This window comes from Esox lucius, chromosome 11 (assembly GCF_011004845.1).
Source record: "Esox lucius isolate fEsoLuc1 chromosome 11, fEsoLuc1.pri, whole genome shotgun sequence".
Lineage (NCBI taxonomy): Eukaryota > Metazoa > Chordata > Actinopteri > Esociformes > Esocidae > Esox > Esox lucius.
Window position 1 is genome coordinate 8,031,162 of NC_047579.1, and position 26,553 is coordinate 8,057,714.

Below are 26,553 nucleotides of genomic sequence, written 5' to 3' on the forward strand. Positions count from 1 at the left end.
GGGTACATGCTTAAGTTTTAGATGTATGAGATCTTGAAAGATAGGCCTTGTTCAACATATATAAATCCTAAATTCATGTGATACGACCAGGGTACATGTTGTTAAACCTGTATAAATTCTTGAATTTGGGTGGTCTACTTTGTTGAACATGTATACATTTTTAAAATGTATGAGTACTTGAAAAGGAGGCCTTGTTACGCCTGTTAAATTTCAGTAAACGTTAAAGGTCCGGATTGGGTCGGCCGAGTTAGCCGCGAAGCGGCAACGGAGTAATAGACTCTGTTAGGCAAGGAGATAAAACAAAATACTTTTTAACAGTGTTGCCAACTTAGCAACTTTGTCGCTAGATTTAGCTTTCGATTAGTGACTTCTGGCGAATTGTAGGCTGGGTGGTTGGCAATACTGTTTTTTGAAGCCTGCTTTAATAGATGTAGATAATCTACTTTGTTACAGCTGTGGAGGTAAGGACTTGGTAACGTTGGCGTTTGAGTGACGACTAGTGTAGAGCGCCATTGGAAGTGCTTTCAATTTTTTCCTCGTGTTAATAGTCAAAAATAAGAATCTATTTGAACATAGGTATAGTCGAATTGTGTGAATATACACTTAGGAAATGTACAGAGGCCTACTGTAAATATTTTGAAATAGAATTGTGTTGATAATTTGAGTCCGTGGCAGCAACTCACGCAGTGTGTGTTTTGTGATAAACTTTATATAAGCCTAATAAGAGATTGTTGTTTGGGACTTTGCGGAAGGTGACTCCATCAGTTATGATTGTGACTGTAAATAACTAATTGCATAAATAAGATTGAGCGTGCGAGCTCAAGCAGTTTGGTTTTAAACAGGAAAAGCATCCATTAGCGCCTATTCTGTAGTGACTGGGGAATGTGGGGAGGATTCTTAAACTGAAAAAACTTATCAGAAAGTTCTGTTTGAAATAACACATTCACGAAGTATAAGTGTCCGCCTGAAAATGGTAGAAGCCTGGCTCTATATTAAGTGAATTAAGTGTAAGAAAACAGTTTTACTCTGTGGCAAAGGGCAGGGAAGTGTGTGTAAACTAATTGTTTCGTAATTGGATGGTGGAGCAGAAGACTGTGGCCAGTCCTGTGTGAATAGAACAGTGGTTCCCTCTTATGGACAAAAAGTAACACTGCAAACAGGGTGTAATTGTCTTTATTTACTCAATCCAAACCAACTAAAATAAATGCTACAATCCAAATAGGAAATGTTTTAATATTAAAACAGCTAGTAGTTAAAGGAGCGAAAATATAATAAATCTCACTCTTGATTTGTAGTTCAAATCCCCTGATCCCCAACATTGTGAACTTTAGAAGTGTTCTCAGGCACCAAACTCAGATTTGCATAAAATTTGTATCCTTATTAAATTAGTGCGCAGGCTTTAGCTTCCTATTCTTATTTACGTACATTTTCTAGTTTCATTCATTAAATTTTTCAAGCAAACTTTCTTTTATCTCAACATTGATTCAACATAGATTAGATCAATTTACATTTCTGTTTTAATTTCCTTTCTTGATTTCCACAATAGGTTAATTTTACTCTTCTGCTTAAAATCTATTTGTTATTTTTTAGAACTCCCTAGTTTCATTTATTTCATTTTATTTAGCAACTTTGAAAAATAAAATAAAAATTATAATAAAACTCAATAGATTCATTTTACATTTTTGTTTAAAATTGTATTTGTTATTCTAAGAACTTTCTGGTCTCATTGATTTTTATGATCTTTAGTTTCAAAACACCTACTGATCACAGTCTAGCTTAGCACAATGGTAGACAAACAGCCACTAGAGTTATTCCCAAACAAAATAACAGAAGACTGGAAGAATGAGATTTTCCAAAAAATTTAAGCCACCACAGAACCAAAAAACAGACAAAAAACTAAATAGAAACTAGAAAAAATTAGCACGGATAATAGTGCATGAAAGAGAAGTAACCAAGGCTCAGATGGATTGGGAAAGAAAAGGAAAGCCTAAGTTAGGATCAACAAAAACAGCCTTTAAAAAAGCTAAAAGATGCATGGCACATGTCACTAAACTGTTGTTATTCATGAAGCAAAACACTCCAGGTGGACTCATTGTAATTTAGCAAAGAGCGAGATTCAGACTCAGACACCTCCAACGAAGAATGAACTATCCTCAAGTTACTTTCAAAGCCCACGGCACCCCCCCTTACATGCCACCTAACTCCCTCTGCCCGCAAGTACAGGCCCCGGATGCAGGTAAAAGGAGGGATCCTAGAAGTTGATGAAATTCCTGTAGCGACCCAAAAACTGAGTGAGATGCTGTCAGACATCATGGTTGGGACTCAAAATGCGCAGAAAATGCTGAGCGATGCAGTTCAAAAGGCTGTAGCTGCAGCATGGAAGAATCCCCCAGTGGGAGCCACGCCTCCACTCACAGGGCCAACATGGCTGATGGGACCAGAACCAGGTGTGCCATACCAATACCCCCTGCAGTACCAAAGACCACCACTGCTTCCACTTAATCCTCCAAGGAGAGGACAGAATAGGATGAGAATAGTGTTGGGGTGTTCTTTGGAGTGTAAATTTTTTGATGCATTTGATGTTGGGAAAGCATTGTGGTACCTCTTTGGCAGCAAAGTAAATGTTTAGTTGTTTGGACTTGTGAACAAATGTTTCTTTGAGTGTTATTAGGTTTTCCGGTGACTGGCGTTTTCGTTCGGTGACGGATGAGCGGCCTGCCGGGCTGTTTGGAGACAGATGGATGTGGTAACTTATGAAATTTGCAGAAGGCGTAACATTAAGTTGTTTGGAAGGCGTAGGCTACGGTATGTAGAAAGTGCTGACTGATGGAAGCTTTGGGAAAGTACAGTTTTCATGTGCTTTAGTAAACTATGTGGTTGGGTTTTGTATGTCAGATTTTTTTTGTGGAAGTTAATAGATAGATTTGAGAAAGTATGGAAACTATAGGTTATTTTGGGTGTATTTTAGTTATAGCACCTGTAATTAGATTATGTCGTTTTGTTCCATGTCCTGAAAACCATTCCCTCACAGCTAGCCTACTGCGTTGCGATTAGTACAGGATTTTAGGCAGTTGGACTGCGAGATGGAGAAGTTGAGTGCTCCTGTATATAGTTAAACTTTATCTAAACTTTATCTTCCTCGGTAATGGCCAAGCTTATTTATCTGAATATTACATGTAGTTCGAGAAGCCCTTGAATGTTATATAGACATTGATGTTAATGTGTAAAACCGTAAGGCCTCAAGGGGGGTCTCACGAAAATGTAAGGCCCACCACGTGGTACCTGACTGTTGTGTGCTGAGCTGTTCGCTAGCACAGCACAGCAGATGTACAAGTGGGTACATCTGAAACCTAGTGATGAATTAGAATTTGGTACAATGATTTTCTAATCTGGTAAAATAGTCTCATGGTTGTCTTACAAAAGGTTAACATTGTTTTTGCTCTCCTTATATATTGTATAAATGATAGAATGAAAAATCCCCATGGTGATAAACTTGAACATTAAGGAAAACATGCTATGTCCCATGAGGACTGAATTTGAATCCAATATAGTTATAAATCTAAAATAAAAATAAAAAAGGGTAATACACCTAAACCGAGTTTACTCCCCACTATCAAAAGTAAATGTATTTTAAATGCTGAATTGAGTTTGGTTAATTAATATAGTTTCACTTTGTTTTTATTTACAATTATATCTGGGATAATACTGGTGTTTTCAAACCAATGTCTGATACTCGTTAATGGAGTAAATTCTAAAATGGTAAATTGACAAATGCACAAATGGGGTATAGATGTGGAGGGGTTTAAGGCCTACATTGAGTTTCCTTTGGATTACTTATTGTACCTTGATTTTAGTGACGTCATACATCTGTTTTATGTCTACATTGACATTCTTATGAGTTTTCTTAATTTCCACCCTAATGTTGAATTGTCGTGTAGATAATGATTAGCTAATTTTTACAAACTGCAAAAATATTAGATGGGTTGGACGCAAACTCAAAATCATAGATTAGATCCAGTCTTCAACTGTCCAATTTTGGTGAGCTCGTGCAAATTGTAGCCTCTTTTGCCTATTTGTAGTGGAGATGAATGGTACCCGGTGGGGTCTTCTGCTGTTGTAGCCCATCCGCCTCAAGGTTCTTCTATCAGCTTGAATCAGTCGGCCCATTCTCCTCTGACCCCAACAAGGCATTTTCACCCACAGGACTGCCGCATACTGGATGTTTTTCCCTTTTCACACCATTCTTTGTGAACCCTAGAAAAGGTTGTGCGTGAAAATCCCAGTAACTGAGCAGATTGTGAAATACTCAGACCGGCCCGTCTGGCACCAACAACCATGCCACGCTCAAAATTGCTTACATCACCTTTCTTTCCCATTCTGAAATTCAGTTTGGAGTTCAGGAGATTGTCTTAACCAGGACCACACCCCTAAATGCATTGAAGCAACTGCCATGTGATTGGTTGATTAGATAATTGCATTAATGAGAAATTGAACAGGTGTTCCTAATAATCCTTTAGGTGAATGTAAATCTTAAGTTGAGAAAATTCCCTAGACTTTAGGAGGTAAATTGAGTCATGATATTCTTTCAGTCTCAACTTCGTTTGGCCGTTGCCTGTGGAAATGCAAAATGTGTATATGCTAATTTGGCCTATAGGTCTTCAGGGTTCCTTCACACGAGCGAACGTGTGGCATATTTGTTTTATTTTTTTATTTACTTCATGTTTTTGTCATTTTCATTTGTATTTGTTAGATTTTCAATTCGCCCCTTTTTACTGAATGAATGTTGCTTTCACGCTTGGAGTCATTCTCATTTGACTCTGTCATGAAAGCAAAGGGGGGAATGTATGAAATAATTATCTATGATGAAAAAGAGTTGAACTTAGTGTTCAAAGCGAATTAAATAGGTATTTAGAGAGTTACGTGAAGAATTTAGTTTTTCTGTTTACAGTGTTTGTCTAATTGGGTTTTTAAGAAAAGTTAGTTGAATACAAAATCTAACATGATTATGGTGGAGTGGAATACATCTTACCATTTTGAAAAGGTTTAGCAAAAAATAACTAATTTGATGAGACTGTAAAGTTTCAGTTTGTTTGATATTTTATTAGAAGTAATCATTTTTATATCATGCACTATGGAATAAGTGGGTAAAAAGGTGCAGGGAGTACATTTGGTTATTCATTACATGTTTACTAAGTTTGGTTATGTTTTAATTGATACTGAGAAAGTAATTCTGCATAAAGAGAGGTACAGACCCCATGGCGTGCCCAACTCACTGACACAAAAACCAGTGAAATGGGTGGGGGGCTGTTTGAAATGGGTCTTTGTCTTGTTTGAACTCTTCAGAAGAGAAACAGACTTACTGGTGACATCATTGGGTATTCTAATTCCATGTTTATTTACATATTCAATAACTCTTCATTATTTTTATTTCATCATTTATGTGAAACAATGGTGAATTTGATTGTAGTAAATTGTAAATTATATAGTTGAACTGAGAATTGTCCATGAACTACTCTTTGCCCCTCCAAGAACTGCCACCTTAACGTGGTGGAGGGGTTTGAGTACCCGAGTGACCCTAGGAGCTATGTTGTCTGGGGCTATATGCCCCTGGTAGGGTCTCCCAAGACAAACAGGTCTTAGGCGACGGGTCAGACTAAGAGCGGTTCAAAACCCCCTTAATGAAGAAAAACATTTTGAGTACCGTGACGTCGCCCGGTATGGCGCAGCCGGGGCCCCACCCTGGAGCCAGGCCCGGGGTTGGGGCTCGTATGCGAGCGCCTGGTGGCCGGGCCTTCCCCCATGGGGCCCGGCCGGGCTCAGCCCGAACGGGCGACGTGGGGCCGCCCTCCCGTGGGCTCACCACCCACAGGAGGGACCATAAGGGGCCGGTGCGAAGAGGATCGGGCGGCAGTCGAAGGCAGGGGCCTAGACAACCCGATCTCTGGACACGGAAACTGGCTCTAGGGACGTGGAATGTCACCTCGCTGGCGGGGAAGGAGCCTGAGTTGGTGCGTGAGGTTGAGAGGTTCCGATTAGAGGTAATCGGGATCACCTCTACACACGGCTTGGGCTCTGGAACCACACTCCTTGAGAGAGGATGGACTCTTCACCACTCTGGAGTTGCCCATGGTGAGAGGCGGCGGGCTGGTGTGGGTTTGCTCATAGCTCCCCAGCTCTGCCGCCATGTGTTGGAGTTTACCCCGGTGAACGAGAGGGTCGTTTCCCTGCGCCTACGGGTCGGGGATAGGTCTCTCACTGTTGTTTGTGCCTACGGGCCGAACGGCAGTGCAGAGTACCCGACCTTCTTGGAGTCTCTGGGAGGGGTGCTGGAAAGTGCTCCGACTGGGGACTCTATTGTTCTACTGGGGGACTTCAACGCCCACGTGGGCAACGACAGTGACACCTGGAGGGGCGTGATTGGGAGGAACGGCCCCCCGGATCTGAACCCGAGTGGTGTTCAATTATTGGACTTCTGTGCTAGTCACAGTTTGTCCATAACGAACACCATGTTCAAGCATAAGGGTGTCCATCAGTGCACGTGGCACCAGGACACCCTAGGCCGCAGGTCGATGATCGACTTTGTTGTCGTCTCATCTGACCTGCGGCCGTATGTCTTGGACACTCGGGTGAAGAGAGGGGCGGAGCTGTCAACTGATCACCACCTGGTGGTGAGTTGGATCCGATGGCGGGGGAGGAAGCTGGACAGACTCGGCAGGCCCAAGCGTACTGTAAGGGTCTGCTGGGAACGTCTGGCCGAGTCTCCTGTCAGAGAGATCTTTAACTCCCACCTCCGGCAGAGTTTCGACTGGATCCCGAGGGAGGTTGGAGATATTGAGTCCGAGTGGACCATGTTCTCCACCGCCATTGTCGAAGCGGCCGCTCGGAGCTGTGGCCGTAAGGTCTCCGGTGCCTGTCGAGGCGGCAATCCCCGAACCCGGTGGTGGACACCGGAAGTAAGGGATGCCGTCAAGCTGAAGAAGGAGTCCTATCAGGCCTGGTTGGCTTGTGGGACTCCTGAGGCAGCTGACGGGTACCGACAGGCCAAGCGGGCTGCAGCCCGGGTGGTTGTGGAGGCAAAAACTCGGGCCTGGGAGGAGTTCGGTGAGGCCATGGAGAAGGACTATCGGCTGGCCTCGAAGAGATTCTGGCAAACCATCCGGCGCCTCAGGAGAGGGAAACAGTGCCCTACCAACGCTGTTTACAGTAGAGGTGGGCAGCTGTTGACCTCAACTGAGGATGTCGTCGGGCGGTGGAAGGAGTACTTCGAGGATCTCCTCAATCCCGCTGACACGTCTTCCATTGAGGAAGCAGAGGATGAGGGCTCAGAGGTGGACTCGTCCATCACCCGGGCTGAAGTCACTGAGGTGGTCAAGAAACTCCTCGGTGGCAAGGCACCGGGGGTGGATGAGATCCGCCCTGAGTACCTCAAGTCTCTGGATGTTGTGGGGCTGTCTTGGTTGACACGCCTGTGCAACATCGCGTGGCGGTCGGGGACAGTGCCTCTGGGATGGCAGACCGGGGTGGTGGTCCCTCTTTTTAAGAAGGGGGACCGGAGGGTGTGTTCCAACTATAGGGGGATCACACTTCTCAGCCTCCCCGGGAAAGTCTATGCCAGGGTTCTGGAGAGGAGAATACGGCCGATAGTAGAACCTCGGATTCAGGAGGAACAGTGTGGTTTTCGTCCGGGCCGTGGAACACTGGACCAGCTCTATACCCTCTACGGGGTGTTGGAGGGTTCATGGGAGTTTGCCCAACCAATCCACATGTGTTTTGTGGATTTGGAGAAAGCATTCGACTGTGTCCCTCGCGGCATCTTGTGGAGGGTGCTTGGGGAATATGGGGTCCTGGGTCCTTTGCTAAGGGCTGTCAGGTCCCTGTACAACCGAAGCAGGAGCTTGGTCCGCATTGCCGGCAGTAAGTCAGACTTGTTCCCAGTGCATGTTGGACTCCGGCAGGGCTGCCCTTTGTCACCGGTTCTGTTCGTAATTTTTATGGACAGAATTTCTAGGCGCAGCCAGGGGCCGGAGGGTGTCAGGTTTGGGGACCACACAATTTCGTCTCTGCTCTTTGCAGATGATGTTGTCGTGTTGGCCCCTTTTAACCAGGACCTTCAGCATGCACTGGGACGGTTTGCAGCCGAGTGTGAAGCGGTGGGGATGAAAATCAGTACCTCCAAATCTGAGGCCATGGTCCTCAGTCGGAAAAGGGTGGCTTGCCCACTTCAGGTTGGTGGAGAGTGCCTGCCTCAAGTGGAGGAGTTTAAGTATCTAGGGGTCTTGTTCACGAGTGAGGGAAGGATGGAACGGGAGATTGACAGACGGATCGGTGCAGCTTCTGCAGTAATGCAGTCGATGTATCGGTCTGTCGTGGTGAAGAAAGAGCTGAGCCGCAAGGCGAAGCTCTCGATTTACCAGTCAATCTACGTTCCTACTCTCACCTATGGTCATGAGCTTTGGGTCATGACCGAAAGGACAAGATCCCGGATACAGGCGGCCGAAATGAGCTTTCTCCGCAGGGTGGCCGGGCGATCCCTTAGAGATAGGGTGAGAAGCTCGGTCACCCGGGAGGAGCACAGAGTAGAGCCGCTGCTCCTCCACATCGAGAGGGGTCAGCTGAGGTGGCTTGGGCATCTTTTTCGGATGCCTCCGGAACGCCTTCCTGGGAAGGTGTTCCGGTCCCGTCCCACCGGGAAGAGACCCCGGGGAAGACCTAGGACACGCTGGAGGGACTATGTCTCCCGGCTGGCCTGGGAACGCCTCGGTGTCCCCCCGGAAGAGCTAGAGGAAGTGTCTGGGGAGAGGGAAGTCTGGGCATCCCTGCTTAGACTGCTGCCCCCGCGACCCGGCCCCGGATAAAGCGGGAGAAGATGGATGGATGGACTACTCTTTGAGAGTGATACTTCAATGTAAACAAACTACCTTAGCTGATGATTAATTGAAACAGCAATGAGAAATGAGAAATTGTGTTATTTTGTTATTTGTTGGTTGTTAAACCAACTATAGAAAAGAGTGGAATTGTTGTTATGCTACACTAGCAGAACAGAAGCACCAGAGATGTTAATGTTTTAACTATACTGTTACTGTTTACCACTGTTCTAATCTATTTAGACAAAGGAAGCAGAAAGATATTGGAAATATAGGGTTTGAGTGTTTGATAGTGTTTGGTTCTAATGTATCAGCAAGATGCAACAAGTTAACGTAATGGACATATTTCTGATGGTGTACTGTGCAGTTGCAACTAATCTTCTCAAGGATTATTCACACTTCAGGTACAGGACACTTGAAAGTGATTCAGCGATAGAGAACTGTTTGGATCCCAGAGAGAGACTGATTTTGACTAAAAGTATTTTTTACAACTGGTTTACAACAACTGTTTGTTTATATTTCTGTTTATGTAATAACTTTATTCTCAGTGACATTTATAGTTATTTCACACCATAAATGGTGTGAAATGGGGGATTGTTGAGATAAATTAAGTTTAAATAATGCTGATTTAATAACCATGTATTTTTATGTTTTTGTTTTATTAAATTGTATGCTGCAGTCAGGTTAGGAAAATGATTTAAACATAGAAAGTTATTGTATTCAAACTCCATACATTCTGTTGTAATTTGCACACATTATCTCTGGGAAGAATAGGTCAAAACCACCTTTTGTCTTACACTCAGCCACACTCACTCAGACTGTCTCAGTTAGAGAGACAGGATTAAAACCCAACCATTAACATACAAAAGAAACTGCCTCCTATACAGCAGGAAGAAACCTTCTGTCTCCAACCCCCTGATGTTCTAGTCTAGGTTTGGACAATAGAATGTTATTTACTGTAACCTTGTTAAGATTTCACATCTGTATGCTAGAATCTGTTGATCTGTAACCGAAAATAACCCCAAGGGGGAAAAGTTTAGAGCATGCCCTTCTTCATTGGACAGCGAAAACAAAGAGATTCGTCCAACATGTCACCATGCCAAAGAAGAGCCAATAAGGATGGGTTTTACTCACGAAAGTGAAAAGTAACCGCCCCTGTGGCAAGAGAAACAAAACCAATGGTTAATCTTCATTCGGCGTGAATATTTGTGGAAGCTTGAGGGTTAAAACAAGTATTTGACCGCTGCAGCATATTTCATGTATTTTGACTTATCATTTCCTATTAATAAATCTTTGTGTTAAATCTTCATTCGGACCGAAGCCTCGTCCTTCTTCAGAGATTCTGATACACGCAAAATTCTTAACACCACCCATGTTTTAAAAAGGCAGGAGTCATTTATGACGACATTGAAGGCAGTCTGCACATAAACAACGCACGTCTGATAATGTGCATTATCGACATTTACATTTTTTTTAAAACTCTGACTACAGAGAGGGAAAAATTATAGACTGACCATTTCTTTGTCAAAGGGCAAATATACAAAATCAGCAGGGGAACAAATAATTTTTTCCCTTACTGTAAATAACGCGACACATGCTCTGACTACTTTGCCACTGCCATTGAGCCCCTTTCAGTAGCGTTAAGGGCCTCGGTTTCTTTCCAGGGTGTATTGCAGGAGGGCGTTGTGCATAGGTTATCATTGTATGCTGATGACCTGCTGCTCTATGTATGTAACCCTGCAACCTCCTTACCCTCCATTCTCTCCATTCTTGAGTACTTCGTCTGGTTACAAGCTTAATCCCCAAATATGTGAGTGCATCCCAGTCAATCCAGCAGCGTTGCAGCTTCTGTTTGGTGGGGGGGGGGGGGTGTAGTTATAGTGTTCTTTTATTCATCTGTAATGTTGGAAGTACTGTCAATGTCAATCATTTTTTTATTGGCTATTTTCCACAATCTGAGTAGTTTAGTTTGCAACGGTTTCAATGGAGGCATGAGATCAGATACATTTTTATTATGTCTTGGTGGTTAGGACTGTAAAGGAATTGAAAGATATTATTCTTGCAATGGAAAGTGCACAAACACGACAGACTTTCTGTGTGTGAGGTGACTACGAATCACATTCAGAAGCTCTGCAGCTACTGAGGGCAGTTCCTGTAAATATTCTAACCTATTATAACACATCCCACATGCTCTTTTATAGACCTACATTTGAGCACAATCCGCTCAAGCAGCCTATTTCACAAATAAATGAGAGTGCGCAAATTAGTGGAAGACAGAGTGCACATTTTGCAGAGAGATGCGTATGCATTCTTAAAACACAGAAAGGTTCTCTCAACATTAGAGACTGTAGATGTATTGATTGTATTAGTTAGTGAACTGTTATAAGCTGTTGTAACCAATGAAGCAGAATATTAATTGTTTGTAATATGAGCTGAAACTGAAGGAGCAAGTAGGAGAATAGGAAACCCTGTTCAAGCGGTTGCCGGGGAGAGAAAGATTTAGTATGTCTGTCTTTTGAGAAACAGGAAACAGGTTAGAGGCGCACACACATAGTCGGACAGACAACACAGACACCACAAGGGGGGCAAGGGGGTACTTGCAGTTATCCTATAAGGAATAGAACTGGGATTGGGCCAAGGACACACTTGCTTTGTCAGTTAACGCCTCTATCTTTTTGGGCGTAGTAGAAGTATAAAAATGATGTTTTGATTGTTGATCCTTAGACCTTGTGCGGCGACACTTGTCTCCAAAAGCTTTTGTAATAAACGGAATATACGATACGGTAATTGACCTGACTCCTGGTGTTTTATTCTCCTTTCCAACAAACCAACTCGGGGAAGTGTTAGACTTCAACAAGACCTTCCTGAAAAAAGGAAACTGTACAGTATAAAACATGTATTTGACCCGGTCGAACTATAACAAAAGCATGTGAAAAGTTAACATTCACAGCCAGACATCGGAATAGAGCAGGCTTTACTTTGTTTTTCGTATACATTTCGGTCTCTTATATATCCAACACAATATTATAGTAAATTAACCCTCATTTCTGGCATATTCTCAGATCAGAGGGCAACCTTGGATCCCACTCGGATTGGGCAGTAATTTGACAAAAATTGTCAGATTTTGGGGCTGTGTAGTACAGGAATCTCCCAGATACATTTCGGCCCGGATGTACATTTCGGATCCGATCAAGACCTAGCATCCCTTTTTGATTTTGGAAAGTCTGGACATGCGCTTGATTCTGATATAAAAGTAGACATAAATGTTGTACCTAAATCACTCCTAGTTGATAAACCAGGGATTTTTCGGCTATAGAAACCCTTGGGCGGGCCAACTAAATGCTTTTTGCGGCATGAAAATGCAGAAAATGCACGCATATTTTCTTATCAAAGTAATGGGTGGGTGCATTTTCGCCATTTTCATTTTCATGCCGAAAAAGCATTTAGTTGGCCCGCCCATTTTTTTAAAAATAAGATACTAAGGAGAGAGACTGGCTGTCCTATAGCCATGCGGCTCTTAAACTTGTTCTTTGGATCTTGAGCAGAAGTGTCTGGTAGCTACCAACTACTAGCGCCGTAGTAAGATTAATGTTTCTGTACTGACAGTGAAACTGTAAAGATATTTGAAGCATGAGAAATCACTCAGACTGAAGAGTACTGTGTCTATTAGCGACATGGTCTATTCGTTTAGTTAACTATGGTAATGCTGCTGCCTTTGTTTTATATTTGTGAATAATTAGACAGGTAGCTAAAATAGGTTCTTATTTTGCCTGTGAAACCATGACTGAACAGAGACAGCTGGGAGCAAGGTTTTGATTTAGGGATTCCTGACGCATAGTGGTTGTGGAGCAAAACATCAGACTACTGTATTAATGTACGTGCGAAAAGCTACGGATATTGTGATTTTATATACAACAATGTCAATACCCTTTTTGAGAAACTGCCATTTATTTATGTTTTGAAGCAATTAGAAACATGAATAAAACAAATAACAGTAAAGGTTAAGGCATCCTTCAATTTTGGGTTATGTTCAGATAAACAGAGAGATTCTGTAAAATTGAGGGTTATTGGTTTAATTGGAACGACTGAATGTCTGACAGACCTTTAGCGTGTAATGTGGAGATGTAACCCAATCATATTTAAGTAGAAAGCAATGGTTTAGAAACCTTTTCCAAAGGCGCTGTACAAAACCCATATGTTAAAATGCTAATTCCGTTTATGGCCAGCTATGTAAACTATGACACTGACTGATCCCGCAAAGGCTGTTGAACTGGTTATAGGCTATTCCTATTTGTTTTCTAATGCCTCTTAATATGAATGTAATTCAAAGTAATCAGATTACGTTTCTGATTTTGAGTAATCTAAAAGTTACGTTACTGATTACAAATGTGGACAGGTAACTTGTAACTGTAACGGATTACAATTAAAAAGTGACCTACCCAACCCTGAATATGGATCTCTGTAAAATATCCCAAAGAGTGTGATATGTAACTTTGCTAATGGGCTATTATCAGAACATTTTGTTGACACAATAATTACGTAGGATTACAGCTACATCTACAGCTGCAATATTTACAGTGCCATTTTTCTCAGTTTCATGGGACATTTGTTTTAAATTTCAAAACATTATCTTAAAAATAACAAACATATCATTCAAGAATTAGAAGATATTGCTTTAAAATATTTTTAAGATAGGGAGGGTGCCAATGTTGTCTATTGCTGTGCACCTAGCCACGCCCCTTGACACCCCCCTGGCCACACCCACCACCTAAGCCCCTATTTGATCCAGAAAAAAACCTGGGTTTGCAGATATCATTGACAGTATACTGCAAATCACTGACTCTACAAAAATCTACACCAGTTGTTTTACATACAATCGTATATGTAAATCGACCCACCGAAGCCCGCACATTTGATTGCCTGAACACTCATTCCAAATCAACCAATTGTGGAGGGTACCTCCCCATTTGGCAACATTGAATCAGAACTCCTCTGGCCCTGTCTCTGAATGTTAACATAACAGTACATTGGATAATCTGCATTCCTTAACCAGCGCCTAAAACATCAAAATATCCATAGGCAAAATCAACATGATCCACAATTTCACAGCCACAAATATTTCCTGGAATATGCAATACAGCAAAATATGAACTAGCTAGCTACGACTCTGAAATAGTGACACTACATATTTAAATGATCCTCAATCGCCAATAGCTAAACTTAGTTAGCATGCTGTACTGATACGTCAAGTCAACGTTAGCCATCTCTGTCAATTAACTTTGGTCAACATCTTAGCAGGAATACAATTCATTGCGGTGGTATTTAAACATGATCAACTTATGCTACATCTCTAATTTGGTGTTAGAAAGTTTGTAGTCGGCTGACCTGAACACAGTGAACAACAACGTGTGGATCCACAAACTTTTAAAAGCCACGACGTAAGAGAAATTCTGGTGCATTACATTTGTAACTCATCCTCCACCATTTGTCAGTTATACAATTTGTGTGGTGGTTAAATTAAAATGTTTCACTCCCTGTTATCTTGTTTGGGAATCACTGGACAGTGATGTGTATTATGTATTGTTTAGCAACATCTTCTATTTGAAACTTTTTAAATTACTGCAACAAATTAATTGGTGTGCAAATGCATTAAGGTGTTATGTCCTTTTTAGAAGATGGAATACAATTTGTCTGTACAATAGTATGCTTCACAAAGCATATGGGTACAAAAACAGTTTTTCTAATGAAAATAGGTTTCATGTAGTAAAAAGCAACTCCACATGGAGGATTTCATGCAGTGGAATGAAACCCCAGAATTGCAGCGACATTTTATTACAAAACGTTAAAGATATGTGACCTGTATCCATGGTTGAAGATGACAGGTTCCCTCCCATGATCCACATTTCATCCTGGATACCACCCTCCAGAACGTAAACAAATGGAGAGTAAATATGGGGAAACGTTCCATGTTGATTACTGTATTTTATATAAGAAGTTGTTGATTATTGGATTAATTGCTAAAAAACAGAATGACTCGATAGTTTCACCTAACTGGGTGTTACCTGCCATTTCAGAAAGCTGGGAGATGACTTCATTCTGCCTCAACACAATGCTACTGGACGACCGACACACTGCAGCTAACATTGTAGCATGGATAGAGGAAGTTACTGACAAGTTTGAGATTCTCCCAGTAAAGTCCAGGCTGTTGTGCATGATAATTGTGAAAACACAGTGGCAGCAGTAAAAATGCTAGAGGAGAAGCATGGATGGTCCTCAATACACTGTGCTGGACATAATCTCCAATTATTGGCCAACCAGGCACTGAAGAACCCCACCATCAACAAAGCAGTTGGGGCAGTTGGGGCAGTTCGATGTGCTATAGAGCATTTCAAGAAGAGTGACCTGGAAACCAACAATCTGAAGATCACACAAAACCAAGTGGGCAACCTGAGCACAAGTAGTTGCAGGATGTTCGTACCTAGTGGAGTAACACATTCTGTATGTTAAGACCCTGTTGGAACAGAGATGGTCTGTGACCTGGTGGAATAACACATTCTATATGTTAAGACCTGTTGGAACAGAGATGGTCTGTTATACTGCAACTCTTTCAGATCCAGTCGTGACACAGAGAGACAAACATCACCTGGACCTGAAAACTGAACAGTGCAGTCCAGTGGAAGAATTGACACGTTCTCCAGCCTTATGAGTGACACAGTCCACCTTAGTGGGGAGACATATGGGACTTCCTCAGCACTACTGACACTGGTGTCACACAGAATACAGCTTTTGACACTGACTCAGTGCAGCATACCAGGCCACTGCTAAAGAACAAACAGCTGCATGATGGGAAAAGGAGTTGTGTTATTCAGAGGATGCCCAAAAAACACACAGATCATTGCTGCTGCCTTGGACACAAGATTCAGAAAGGTTAAGATCTTGACACCTGAAGAAAACGTCAAAGTAAAAAAAGTGCAAGATCTTGGAGGCCAACAGAAGTGATGGAGTGAAGAACCAGCAGAAGTCTACCAATCAAACCCAGAGGCAGCGTGTCTGAGGTTCCAGAAGGAAGGAGTTTCTCTGCTGAACTCTCTGCTTGGGTCAGACTCAGACAGTGATTGGAGCAATGAACATGAAGAGAATGGTAATAAGGTGAAAAATGACAAGACAGGAAATCCCCTTCGTAGGTGGAAGTCATATGAAAAAAGGTTTTCAACACTGGCAAAGTTGGCTAAATCCTACCTGTGAGTTCCTGCAACCTCCGCTCCCTGTGAAGGACTTTTCTCTGCTTCAGGGAACATTGTCACAAGAAAGAGAGCCAGCCTGAGCCCTAAGCATATTAATATGCACTGCAGTATTACACCGCTGTCATTGTTGGGTCACATGGAGCTATTGGAGAAGCACCTATTTGCCCTAATGTTAAATTGGTTATTATAAATAACGGTGAGTTTAGATCAGGGTTGGGCAACATGGATGGTGGTGGGGCCACAGAATTTATGTACTGGTCATCAGGTGGCCACAAATTAATTTGGAACACAGACACACAAACACGTCCATGTATTGTATGTAATTACTAACAAATGTATTAAATGTACATTAGGCCTGATGCTAGTTAACAGATCTCCGTTTTCCCGCTCTGCTCATCTCTCCCGGGATTCAGCACGTTCGCTGCTGTGCTGTTAAACGCGTGAACCCTTTTTTGGCTGTTTTCACACCTTTGATATTTAGGCACAGAGATTTCTGTAATAGGTATCAAGTGTTTTATGGCTCAAACATCAGCACACTCTCAGCTACACTTAGAAAGACATCACAACAGCTTTCTGAGACCATGAAATTACGGTTTTATATGTAAACATGCAAGAAATGATTTCAAGTCTACTTTATGTTTTCTTTCTAGCATAGATTTTGGTTCCAATACTAAGTTTACAAACACATTTAATGTTAAACATAAGGTTAAATATATAATATATAAAATGTGTATATGTCCTTTAACATTTGAGGACCGCACAAAGAGGTGGTGGGGGCCGCATGCAGCCTGTGGGCCGCCAGTTGCCCATGCCTGGTCTAGATAATGTTTAACTATCCTTCAATCTTTTTTACTACTTTGTTATATTAGCAACTTATGCTGACTAATGTTTAGGCAGCAATACAATTGTGAAACTACTGAGTCATTATGTTTTTTATCAATAAATTTAATAATCAACAATTTTATATAAAATACCATAATCAACCTAATCAATAATTGCAGCCCTACACCACGCTGAACAAACAACCACAACACTGAACAAACAACCACCACGCTGAACAAACTGACCTTGAAACTGTGTTCATGTTATGCAAAATGAGTACAGGTAGGGAGGTCTGTATTTGACACTTTACATAATGCAAAACAACCAGACAACTTTATACCACATTACTGATTACTGATAGAGAAAACCTCTACAAGACATACTTGAGTTTCTCCAGTCTCCAGTGTGGATCCTCCAGTCCAGCAGAGAGCAGTCTGACTCCTGAGTCTCCTGGATGATTGTAGCTCAGATCCAGCTCTTTCAGATGTGAGGGGTTTGACTTCAGAGCTGAGACCAGAGAAGCACAGCCTTCCTCTGTGACCAGACAGCCTGACAGCCTGCACAGAGTTGATCGTGAGTTAAAGTATTAATGGGCAACCTAGGCTTTCTGAACACTTTGAAGATTGTGTAAAACCTAGTTCAGCCGGCCCACAATAGAAAGTGTTGCCATATGGAGTTTTGAACCAAGGTTGCCCATGTGAATAGCTGTGTCATTAACCACTACACCAGAGCTATATTTGCCGGCTGTCAGTATTGCCTCTTGTCTCTATCCTGAACAAATCCTCTTTTGCCACTGGCCGTTTTAAATGCTAATTGGCCATTCGTAAATGACATTGATACAGTTAAACTAACTAACGTTTCTTAGGTTTACCTCCAACACAAATAACGTCTATGTATGGTGTTTGCCACTGGCCATTTTAACAGCGTATTAGCCAGTAATAAGCTTTACTGGTATCTACTAACTTACTGGAATAGTCATAAGAATTGAGCAATTGCTAGCCAGTCTGCCAAAGCTATTTCATTTCATGGCATAAGAACGTATTTTTTACTTTCATGGCAAAACCATGTACTTTTTTCTTTCATTTGTGAATTACATTTATACAATAACTATCAATAAAGGTGACAGTAACTAACTTTTTCATTGAGTGAAAATAAATAATTAATAAATGTCATTGCTCTCAATAGATTTGAACTTAGGTCTTCCACATGAGAGGCACTGTCTTTAACCACTATGCCACAGCATTACACGTTACAGCAGTCGCTAGACTCCATTGAGGATTGTGTTCAACTGACTAATGTTTCTTAATAGGTTTATCTCCACCATAGCTTCACAAATGAATGGGTGGGTAGTCAGTCAGTCAGTCACTCACTCACTCAGTCAGTCACTCAGTAAGAGACATTTGCTCTTTTTACGTGGTCCGGCAAAATGGTCAAGTACTTAAGTTATTAAACAGTACACAGTAGCGACATCTGCTGGTCATATATTAATCATTTCATGTACGAGTTCAGTCAGAATGGGGGGTTTGCATCCCAGGTAACCATTCATTTCTAAACTGTGCATTTAGAGTATCGTGATCTCATGTCACTGCATGCACATGTCCACAACACTACCAGTTTGACATATGCACATGAACAAGGTGTCAATTCCCCAACACTACTGAAACCACATGTTTGTGACTAAATTAAACAACCTAGCCCATGCTAACTGAAAGTAAATGTAAAAGAAAGGCTTTCAAACAAAACTATTTACAAAAAAGAGGAGTCAATTCTTTGCTTTCCAAGACGAAACATTAACCCGGCATAGGTCTTAGACTGGACAGAGTTAGACAACTATCCAGTTAAATGTCAAGAAGAATATGTCTTTCAGTGATCAGACCAGGGCAATATGTGTATAGAGATTGCTTGTGCAATGGGGAAAAGTGTATAATATTGTTATTTATTATGATGTTAGGGAATGTATTTGCGATAGGGATATACAGTACTGTATAAAAGTCTTAGGAACTTAAATGTCAAACTAAATGTGCATTTGTTTAAGGCTGGTTTCGAGATTTTACACATTTACCAAATAAAATATCTTAAATTCAATGTTCAGTTGTTAAGGAGGGTAATTCCTCTAAAACAATAAGAGGAATTAGTCATTTTTAAATGTATTAATTAGAAGTGGACCATCTATTGCATCATGCAAGTCTTGAGTGTCCCAATGTTGATCTTCTTATTAACCACCTGTCCACTCTGTGGAGTTGTCAGCCACACGTCACCCTGATGGGTACTCAGAGAAAGTATGTAGGAAAAAGGGGCTGGACTGGGCCTTGTGTAATGCCTGAATATCAGGAGCACACATTTTCTTTTTAAAATACACACGACCAGCCTGCTTGTAATTTAGTGCCTCATCAAATTCACAAAAAGGCAATACGTGTTAGGCTTGCCCAATACGCAGTTAATGGATTTAAAGTCACAAGCGTGTGGCACAGTTTACATTAGGTATCTTAAAGGTCAGACAATGATTAAAGGGCAGGACCAACTTGGGACCAAAATAAATCCCTGTGAGACATCGTCACAAGTGAGCCAGATGGACAAAAGGTGGGGCCATGGGCTAGTGTGACAAATACAAGCTATTAGCCTACTCACCTCAGAGTCTCCAGTCTACATTGTGGATCCGTCAGCATAACAGTGAGATGCTCCACACCTGTATCCTTCAGGTCATTGTTACTCAGATCCAGTTCTTTCAGGTGTGAGGGGTTTGACTTCAGAGCTGAGACCAGAGAAGCACAGCCTTTCTTTGTGATTCCACAACCTGACAGTCTGGAGAGAAGAAATCATGATTTCACAAACTACTTCCGCCATTAAAATCCTCCTTGAGTAGGGCCCTATAAAATCTGTTTTATCTTGTTTATCTTGTTTATCCATGTTAACCGTTTTATTTTTGTGATTATTTTTATGTCACACCTCTATATAAACACCTTAGACAGTAGTGATGTGCAGGTGGGTCAACTGTTTCTTCACCTACAACCACCCATAATTCTCAACAACCCATCTGCAACTATAAAGATAAAGTTAAATTCTAAATTCCAACACAAACTGAACAAGCAAATCTAGAAAAGGCTGCTGTAACACATAGTTCAGAAATCATTGGCCCAAGAAGCTACATTGTTCATTTTGCAGAAGGGCAAAATGATTCTCAGCCGACACGTAGACAAAGTTCTGTCACAAAATGCACTTAAATATATTTTTCATGTTATCTTCATCACTATAATTCAACCTGGCCTTCATCCAATAATATACATTGCTCAAACAAATTAAGGGAACATGTAATCATCACAAATAACACCAAGTCAATTAAACGTCAGGGATATCAATCTGTCCAGTTAGGATGTATAAGCGATTGTGAATCAATGTCACCGGTTTTGGTGCAAATGAAAGTGACAGCAGGTGCACTGGAGAAGCAACAACAAGACAACCCCCAAAAAGGGAATGGTTTTGCAGGTGGTGGCCACAGACAATTGCTCTCTCCTTATCCTGACTGATTCTACTCTAGCTTTGTGTTTTTCTAGTGTCCTTGTCACTACTGGTAACATGAGGCGGTACCTAAAGCCCATTCAGGTTACACAGGTATTCCAGCCCCTCAAGGATAGCACATCCATACGTTCCTTCACATGAAGGTTTGCTGTGTCTCCCATAACAGTCTCAAGAGCATGGAGGAGATACCAGGAAACGGGCCATTACATGAGAAGAGCTGGACAGGGCTGTAGAAGGGCATCAACCCAGCAGCAGGATCAGTATCTGCTCCTTTGAGCGAGGATGAACAGGAGGAGCACTGCCATAGCCCTACAAAATGACCTCCAGCGGACTACCAGCCTCGTGTGGCCAGAGTGTGCCGGCAGTTCCTGGATGATGAAGGCATTGATGCCATTGACTCACGTTCTCAAGACCAGAATCTAATTGAGAACCACTGGGACGTTATGTATTGGTGCATCCGACACCACCAAGTAGCGCCACAGACTGTCCAGGAACTCACCGATGCCCTGATCCAGGTCTGGGAGGAGATCCCCCAGGACACCATCCGCCACCTCATGAGGAGCATGCCCAGATGGAAATACAGACAACTGAGTCACATTATGAGTTGCTGTGATGAAAAAACAGCCAGTGATTTCACTTGTTTACTTTGTTTTTCATCATTTTGTTCTCAACACAATGTACAGTAAAGATTTTGATCTTTAATATATTTCCTTCATCGATACCCAATGCTTATTTAAGTCTTCCCTTAATTTTCTTGAGCAGTGTATTTTCTGACCCACTGCCTAGCTGCAACATGGATATAACCCCTGAGCTGTGTGCAACCATATTCAGTCCTACCACCACGTAGACAATCAAACTGGCTTAATTTTGTTTGAAGATCCTTCCAAAGAAAAAAATAATCTCTGTATGCAAATCCTAGTGTTCCCTTTCTACAAATGGGTGGCTCGCAATTAAGTCAGGTACCAGCCGATGTCCACGTGCAATGTAAATTAAAGTATTTGTGTCTCTAATGAAAAAACCTGGCTAACGAACTTTAAATATCACATGCGCACTCTTGTACTGAAGTCACACACTGAAGAATGTAGCACTGGTATGTCGAATTCTATGTACATTTCTAAAATTCATATGCTGCCCTTGTTCTCCGATCTATCGTTTGCTCGTATCTCCTAATTTCTTTACTAGTTGATGCCTCGTTCTGAAAAGTTCTGGGCTTCTCAACTCTTAACTTTTATCCTTATGTCAGGATTCATCAGGTTTTGAACTATTCATGAATCATCGGTGTAAATCGACCCTTAACATATGTTACACATGGGTATTAACATTTTCGGCTTCAATGTCGGTGCATACAAACAAACTTAATATGGGCTAAAACATACTTCAAGGGTTGAGACATTTTGTCTAACCAGCTATGGGTTAGAAATGCAAACTAATGTTAGAAATGCAAACTAAGTGCCAACTTTCAAGTGTCTATTAAAGACTCATCTCTCCAGCACAGTCTATGATTAAGTGTAGCCTGGCTCAGGAGCATGAAGGTGACCAGAAAGGCTTGATACTGTCCACCCTTGCTGTCTTGCCAGGTGGGCTCTCATCACCACTGGGATGCCCTCCCTCAAATGCCATTCGGGGGTGGAGTCTGTGATGGTAATTCCATGTATCGACACTCAGAGTAAGGGACACAGAGACAAAGTTCTCTTCGTACATTATAACCGTTTTATTAATTATTATGCACAGAGACTATTATGAGAGACGCGTCAACCGCTTACACACACATAATCATCTGAGGAGTCCCTAACTCCATATAGCTCATTCAACCATATATATCACATAGGAAAAAGGTGTGGTAAGATGCTGCCATCTGTCTCATGTCAATCAAACACATTCCTTTTGTTCTATCACACAAGTCAAATGCTATCTTCCCCCACTTTATCCTTCCTGCCATAATGTTTACTGTTGTGTTTACCTAAGCTTCACACAAAGGACAGCTCTCCTTCCCGCCATAAGTTACTTCTTCAATTCTAAGACTTCCAACCAAACCCGAACAGACAATAGATGCCCTGGTGAGTTTAGACAGATAAGGAGATAAAGAGTAACCCTTTCATCAGCTGATACCAGTCAATGATGCCCCCTAAGCAAATACCAGATCCCCCACATTCCTCTACCCATCTAAACAGTGGGACTCAGTCCTTTAGTCAGTGAGAATACATTGTATAAAGACATTTCCACAACAAGTCACTGGCTTGTTGTTGTCTCTCTGTTGCGCACTTGTGCAGTTGGGCTGTACGCTGCTGGCAATACTAGGCCCTCATTCAGGGGGGTTGCAGTTGGTGGGTGTCCCTTTGGTTGATGCTTGGCAATGTGGGTGGATTGATTTCCTGCCTGTTGGGGCCTCCCCCGAGTAGGGCCACAGTGTCACCGGACCCCCGTCTCAGCCCCAAGGTCTTACGCTGCTATATTATTGTGCTGGGGGAGTAGGGTCAGTTCCCCTTCTCCACTATAAATCCTAGAACTAAGATATTTTCCCTGAGTTTCCTAGCCACTGAAATTCAACACTACTGCTGTTTGCTCCTTGGGGTTTAAGGCCTGGTGTTTTGTAAAAGCACTTTATGACAACTGCTGATGTAAATCTATAAATAAATGTGATTGATCGATTGATCGATCGATTGATTGATTTAAATTGCCATGGCAGCATACCTCAGGTAAAATGTATTCACCTTTCGTAGTGCAGGTTAATTGGGAAGTTACACCCGACGTTACCTAGATAAGCCAGTTACCTTGCTTCGTAGTGTTCTCCTCAGGAGTGGAGGTCCAACCTACCACTTCAAGTCAAATCAGGTTTGGAATTTTGTCATTTTTGGGGCAAGGCCATTTGGCCTTTGGTGTCACAAAAATGTTTGCCACCTGCCAGGGAACGAAGGCAGTGAAATAGCCCCCCTAAAATAAGCCCAGCGATGTCCCTGGTTGAGAGCATTCACATGAAGACAAACAGGCAACAGTATTGACAGTTCAGTAACGTTAAGGCTAGCTAGCCAGAAGGATAACGTTACCTCAGTTACCCAAAAGTTAACCACAAAGTATCCTTTAACATCACAATCATCAGCACTACAGAGTATGACCTAAATAAGCAAATATAGTGACTTACTTGTGCATGGAGCAAGTCATTTTATTATTTTAATCTTTCACCACAAAGATGCCATGTAGAGTGATGTCAAACCTAGCATTACTTCTCAGAGCTTTCAAAAAGAAAGAGGTCAGAACTTTCCCACTTCCCAGTTGCTCATGTATGCACCTTCCGAATCGGAGAGGTTTGATTTAGGTAAGCACAAAATTAGTAAGCTATCTATCGATAATTAGCTAACTTGCTTACCTGCATAAAGTCCTTGCTTGTGGTTGTTCGCAGTTGCGAACTTGAAACAAACCTACAAACAAATTGCTGACCACAAGATGTTGACAGTAGCAGAGGCCTAAGTGGCCGTAGGGCGTACACTGGTTTTCGGGGCATCACGGCCAGAGCAAAGGGCAACCGTCGTGGACATAGTGAAAGTGCTACACTGAGTCAAATGGAAAAATGTTACACTCGCAGGAGTAGGTTGAATGAGTAGCTATAACACAAAACAACAATACTGTAGTCCTGTCCTTGTATCTTCTAGCAACAAGACCATGTTTTCAGACCACAATCATTTAAATGTCGGCTGTAGATCAATAACATTTTGGGCTAAACTGCGGCAGAAAAGCGAAGGAGCATCGTTCAAACATCAGTGGAAGAGAAAAATCAAGGTCTCCTGTACATCTTGCCGATGAGCAGCTGACATCTACACAGCATTCTATCTAAATCTCGAGTGGATATTGGGCCGACATCAATAGGACGTATGTGTGTTATCTTGGCAGAGACATGTTCTTCCAGATGTGCTGCACCTTTAGACTAGGCAAATGTGATAGTAATTATTGTTATCATTACAGGACTATATAATAATTATATTTCTATGATTAAAAAAAGCGTACTTGACCAACTTCTCAGTGATTCTGACCACTATATTCACAACATTGAAATTATAGGGCCTGACTAGTGCCATGAACAGGTTAAAATGTTTTTGTTTTTCTACTAGTTTTTCACAATTTTTATCCCCTCATGACTAGAAAATATACTACTCTACCACAAGGAGTCGCTACAGTGCAACGTGGCAAGGCAGCCCGGTGTGACTTCCACCCATCCACCCCGGCAGCACTGAGACAAATTACTCTGTACTATGATGGATCCACAGGCAGAGTCAGTATGATGTAACCAGGCAGTTCCTGAAGAAATGTTGTAGATGGGAAATTCAAGTCCTTATTAGACAACATGGTAGAATGAAGGGAGGTCTACAAAATGAAAGAGTGTAACAATAAAACACTGGGAATGAATGGTGGATCAGTGGACATCAGAGGGGTGGAATGAAGATTAGTACTAATGTTGAAAATATTTGTACTAACAAGAAATGGTTATCTGTTGTTTAAGAATGCTTTTGTTTGTCATGGTGGTCCTGTTAGTTGTGTTGTGTTTCCTTCCAGACCTGCTGAGATGTCTGACAAGGTTTGGTCTTAACCAGGGATGGAGGCTTGGACCTGCTGGCAGCTCAGAGCAGGTGGAAACACAGCAGACGTTTGTATTCCCCTTTTGTTGTGTTGCCCCTCTGTTGTGTTGTTGTCATGTTTATTGTTGTGTTTTCAGTTCAGTTTCTATTTAATATTACTCACCTCAGAGCCTCCAGTCTACATTGTGGATCCTCCACCAAAGCAGAGAGCTGCTTCACTGAATCCTCTGGCTGATTGTAGCTCAGATCCAGCTCTTTCAGATGTGAGGGGTTTGACTTCAGAGCTGAGACCAGAGAAGCACAGCCTTCCTTTGTGATTCCACAGCCTGACAGCCTGTAGAGAAGAAATCATGATTTCACAAGATGGTTCTGCCATTAAAATCCTCCTTGTGTAGGACCCTATAAAATCTGTTTTATTTTTGCTCAAATTCCTTGTTAACCATTTTTTTGTGATTGTTATTAATGTTACACTTCCATATAAACACCCAAGACAGTAGTGGTGGGTCAACGGTTTCTTCACCTTCAACCACCCGTATTTCTTAATAACCCATCTGCAACTGCATGGATGAAGTGGAATTCCCAATCCCACACAAACTGAACACGCAAATATAGAAAACACTGCTGTAACACACAGTTCAGGCATCATTGGCCCAAGAGGCTACATTGTATATTTTATAGAAGAGCAAAACAATTCCCTACCGACACATAGACAAAGCTATGTCATGAAATGCGCTTCGATATATTTATCATGTTCATCACTATGTCTGAGGGAGCTGACGGTTTCTGACAGAATGTTCCGGTGTTGATCTACTGTGAAAATGAGTGAGGTCGGTTATATCAGCATCTGATACACACCTCAACCAGTCATCTACGAATTCCTGCCTCTGTAGATTTTATATTGCTTGTCAATATTGTTTCAATAGGTACACACTGCCACAACCAGTGAGCTAGAATTAGGGATCTATACACGCTGCTTGCAGAACCATATAATCTTCCAGATTTGCAGCACTTTTAGTGTAGGTGTAATGTGACGGTAATTATTAACAACATTACATATATTATAATTATATTCATATTGTGGAAAATGTATTTATTATTATATCCTTATTTATTCATTACTCTGTTAGATGGTCTTTGTACTCTGTATGCTTGAAACATTACATATACTAAATGACTTGTCTTTCTCTGTCTCCACCTTATGATGTCTATCTGTGTTCAGGGGCAGTGCAGAGTGGAATGTCGGCTGAGCAGTCCTTGGCTCCTATTTACAGAGAGAGACAGGCCTGATGCCTGTGCAAAAAACGCTGCCAGAAGGGACTGTTCTTAGGAGGAAACTCAAACAGCCGGAGGTTATTATTACTTATACTCTACAGGTGAACAGAACTCTATTCCTTATTTTGGGGAGCTAAGATAACCAAAGGCCCCATATAGTAACTGTCCAGATTGATACACATCAACTTCTGACTGGGTTGTCTGAGCAACCTGTAATGTCTATACGTATTCTTTAGAGACATATAGTAGTACTAAGAAGACGACCAC

The 26,553-nt window shown here is 41.8% G+C and overlaps 2 protein-coding genes across 3 annotated transcripts in view; one reads left to right on the plus strand and one right to left on the minus strand.

Moving 5' to 3' along the window:
• LOC109615482 (zinc finger protein 501-like) overlaps positions 1-26,553 on the plus strand; it is a 1,152,720-nt gene that overhangs the window by 1,027,498 nt on the left and 98,669 nt on the right. The gene's annotated exons all lie outside the window — the stretch shown is intronic.
• The window catches only part of LOC109615476 (tripartite motif-containing protein 16-like), a 34,508-nt gene that overhangs the window by 4,077 nt on the left and 3,878 nt on the right, over positions 1-26,553 (minus strand). Inside the window, exons 2-3 of the mRNA XM_034295558.1 lie at positions 19,559-19,710; positions 17,314-17,487 (exon numbers count right to left, since the gene is read on the minus strand). Coding sequence (XP_034151449.1) covers positions 17,314-17,487; positions 19,559-19,710 — 326 coding nt within the window. The remainder of the gene's footprint in view (positions 1-17,313; positions 17,488-19,558; positions 19,711-26,553) is intronic.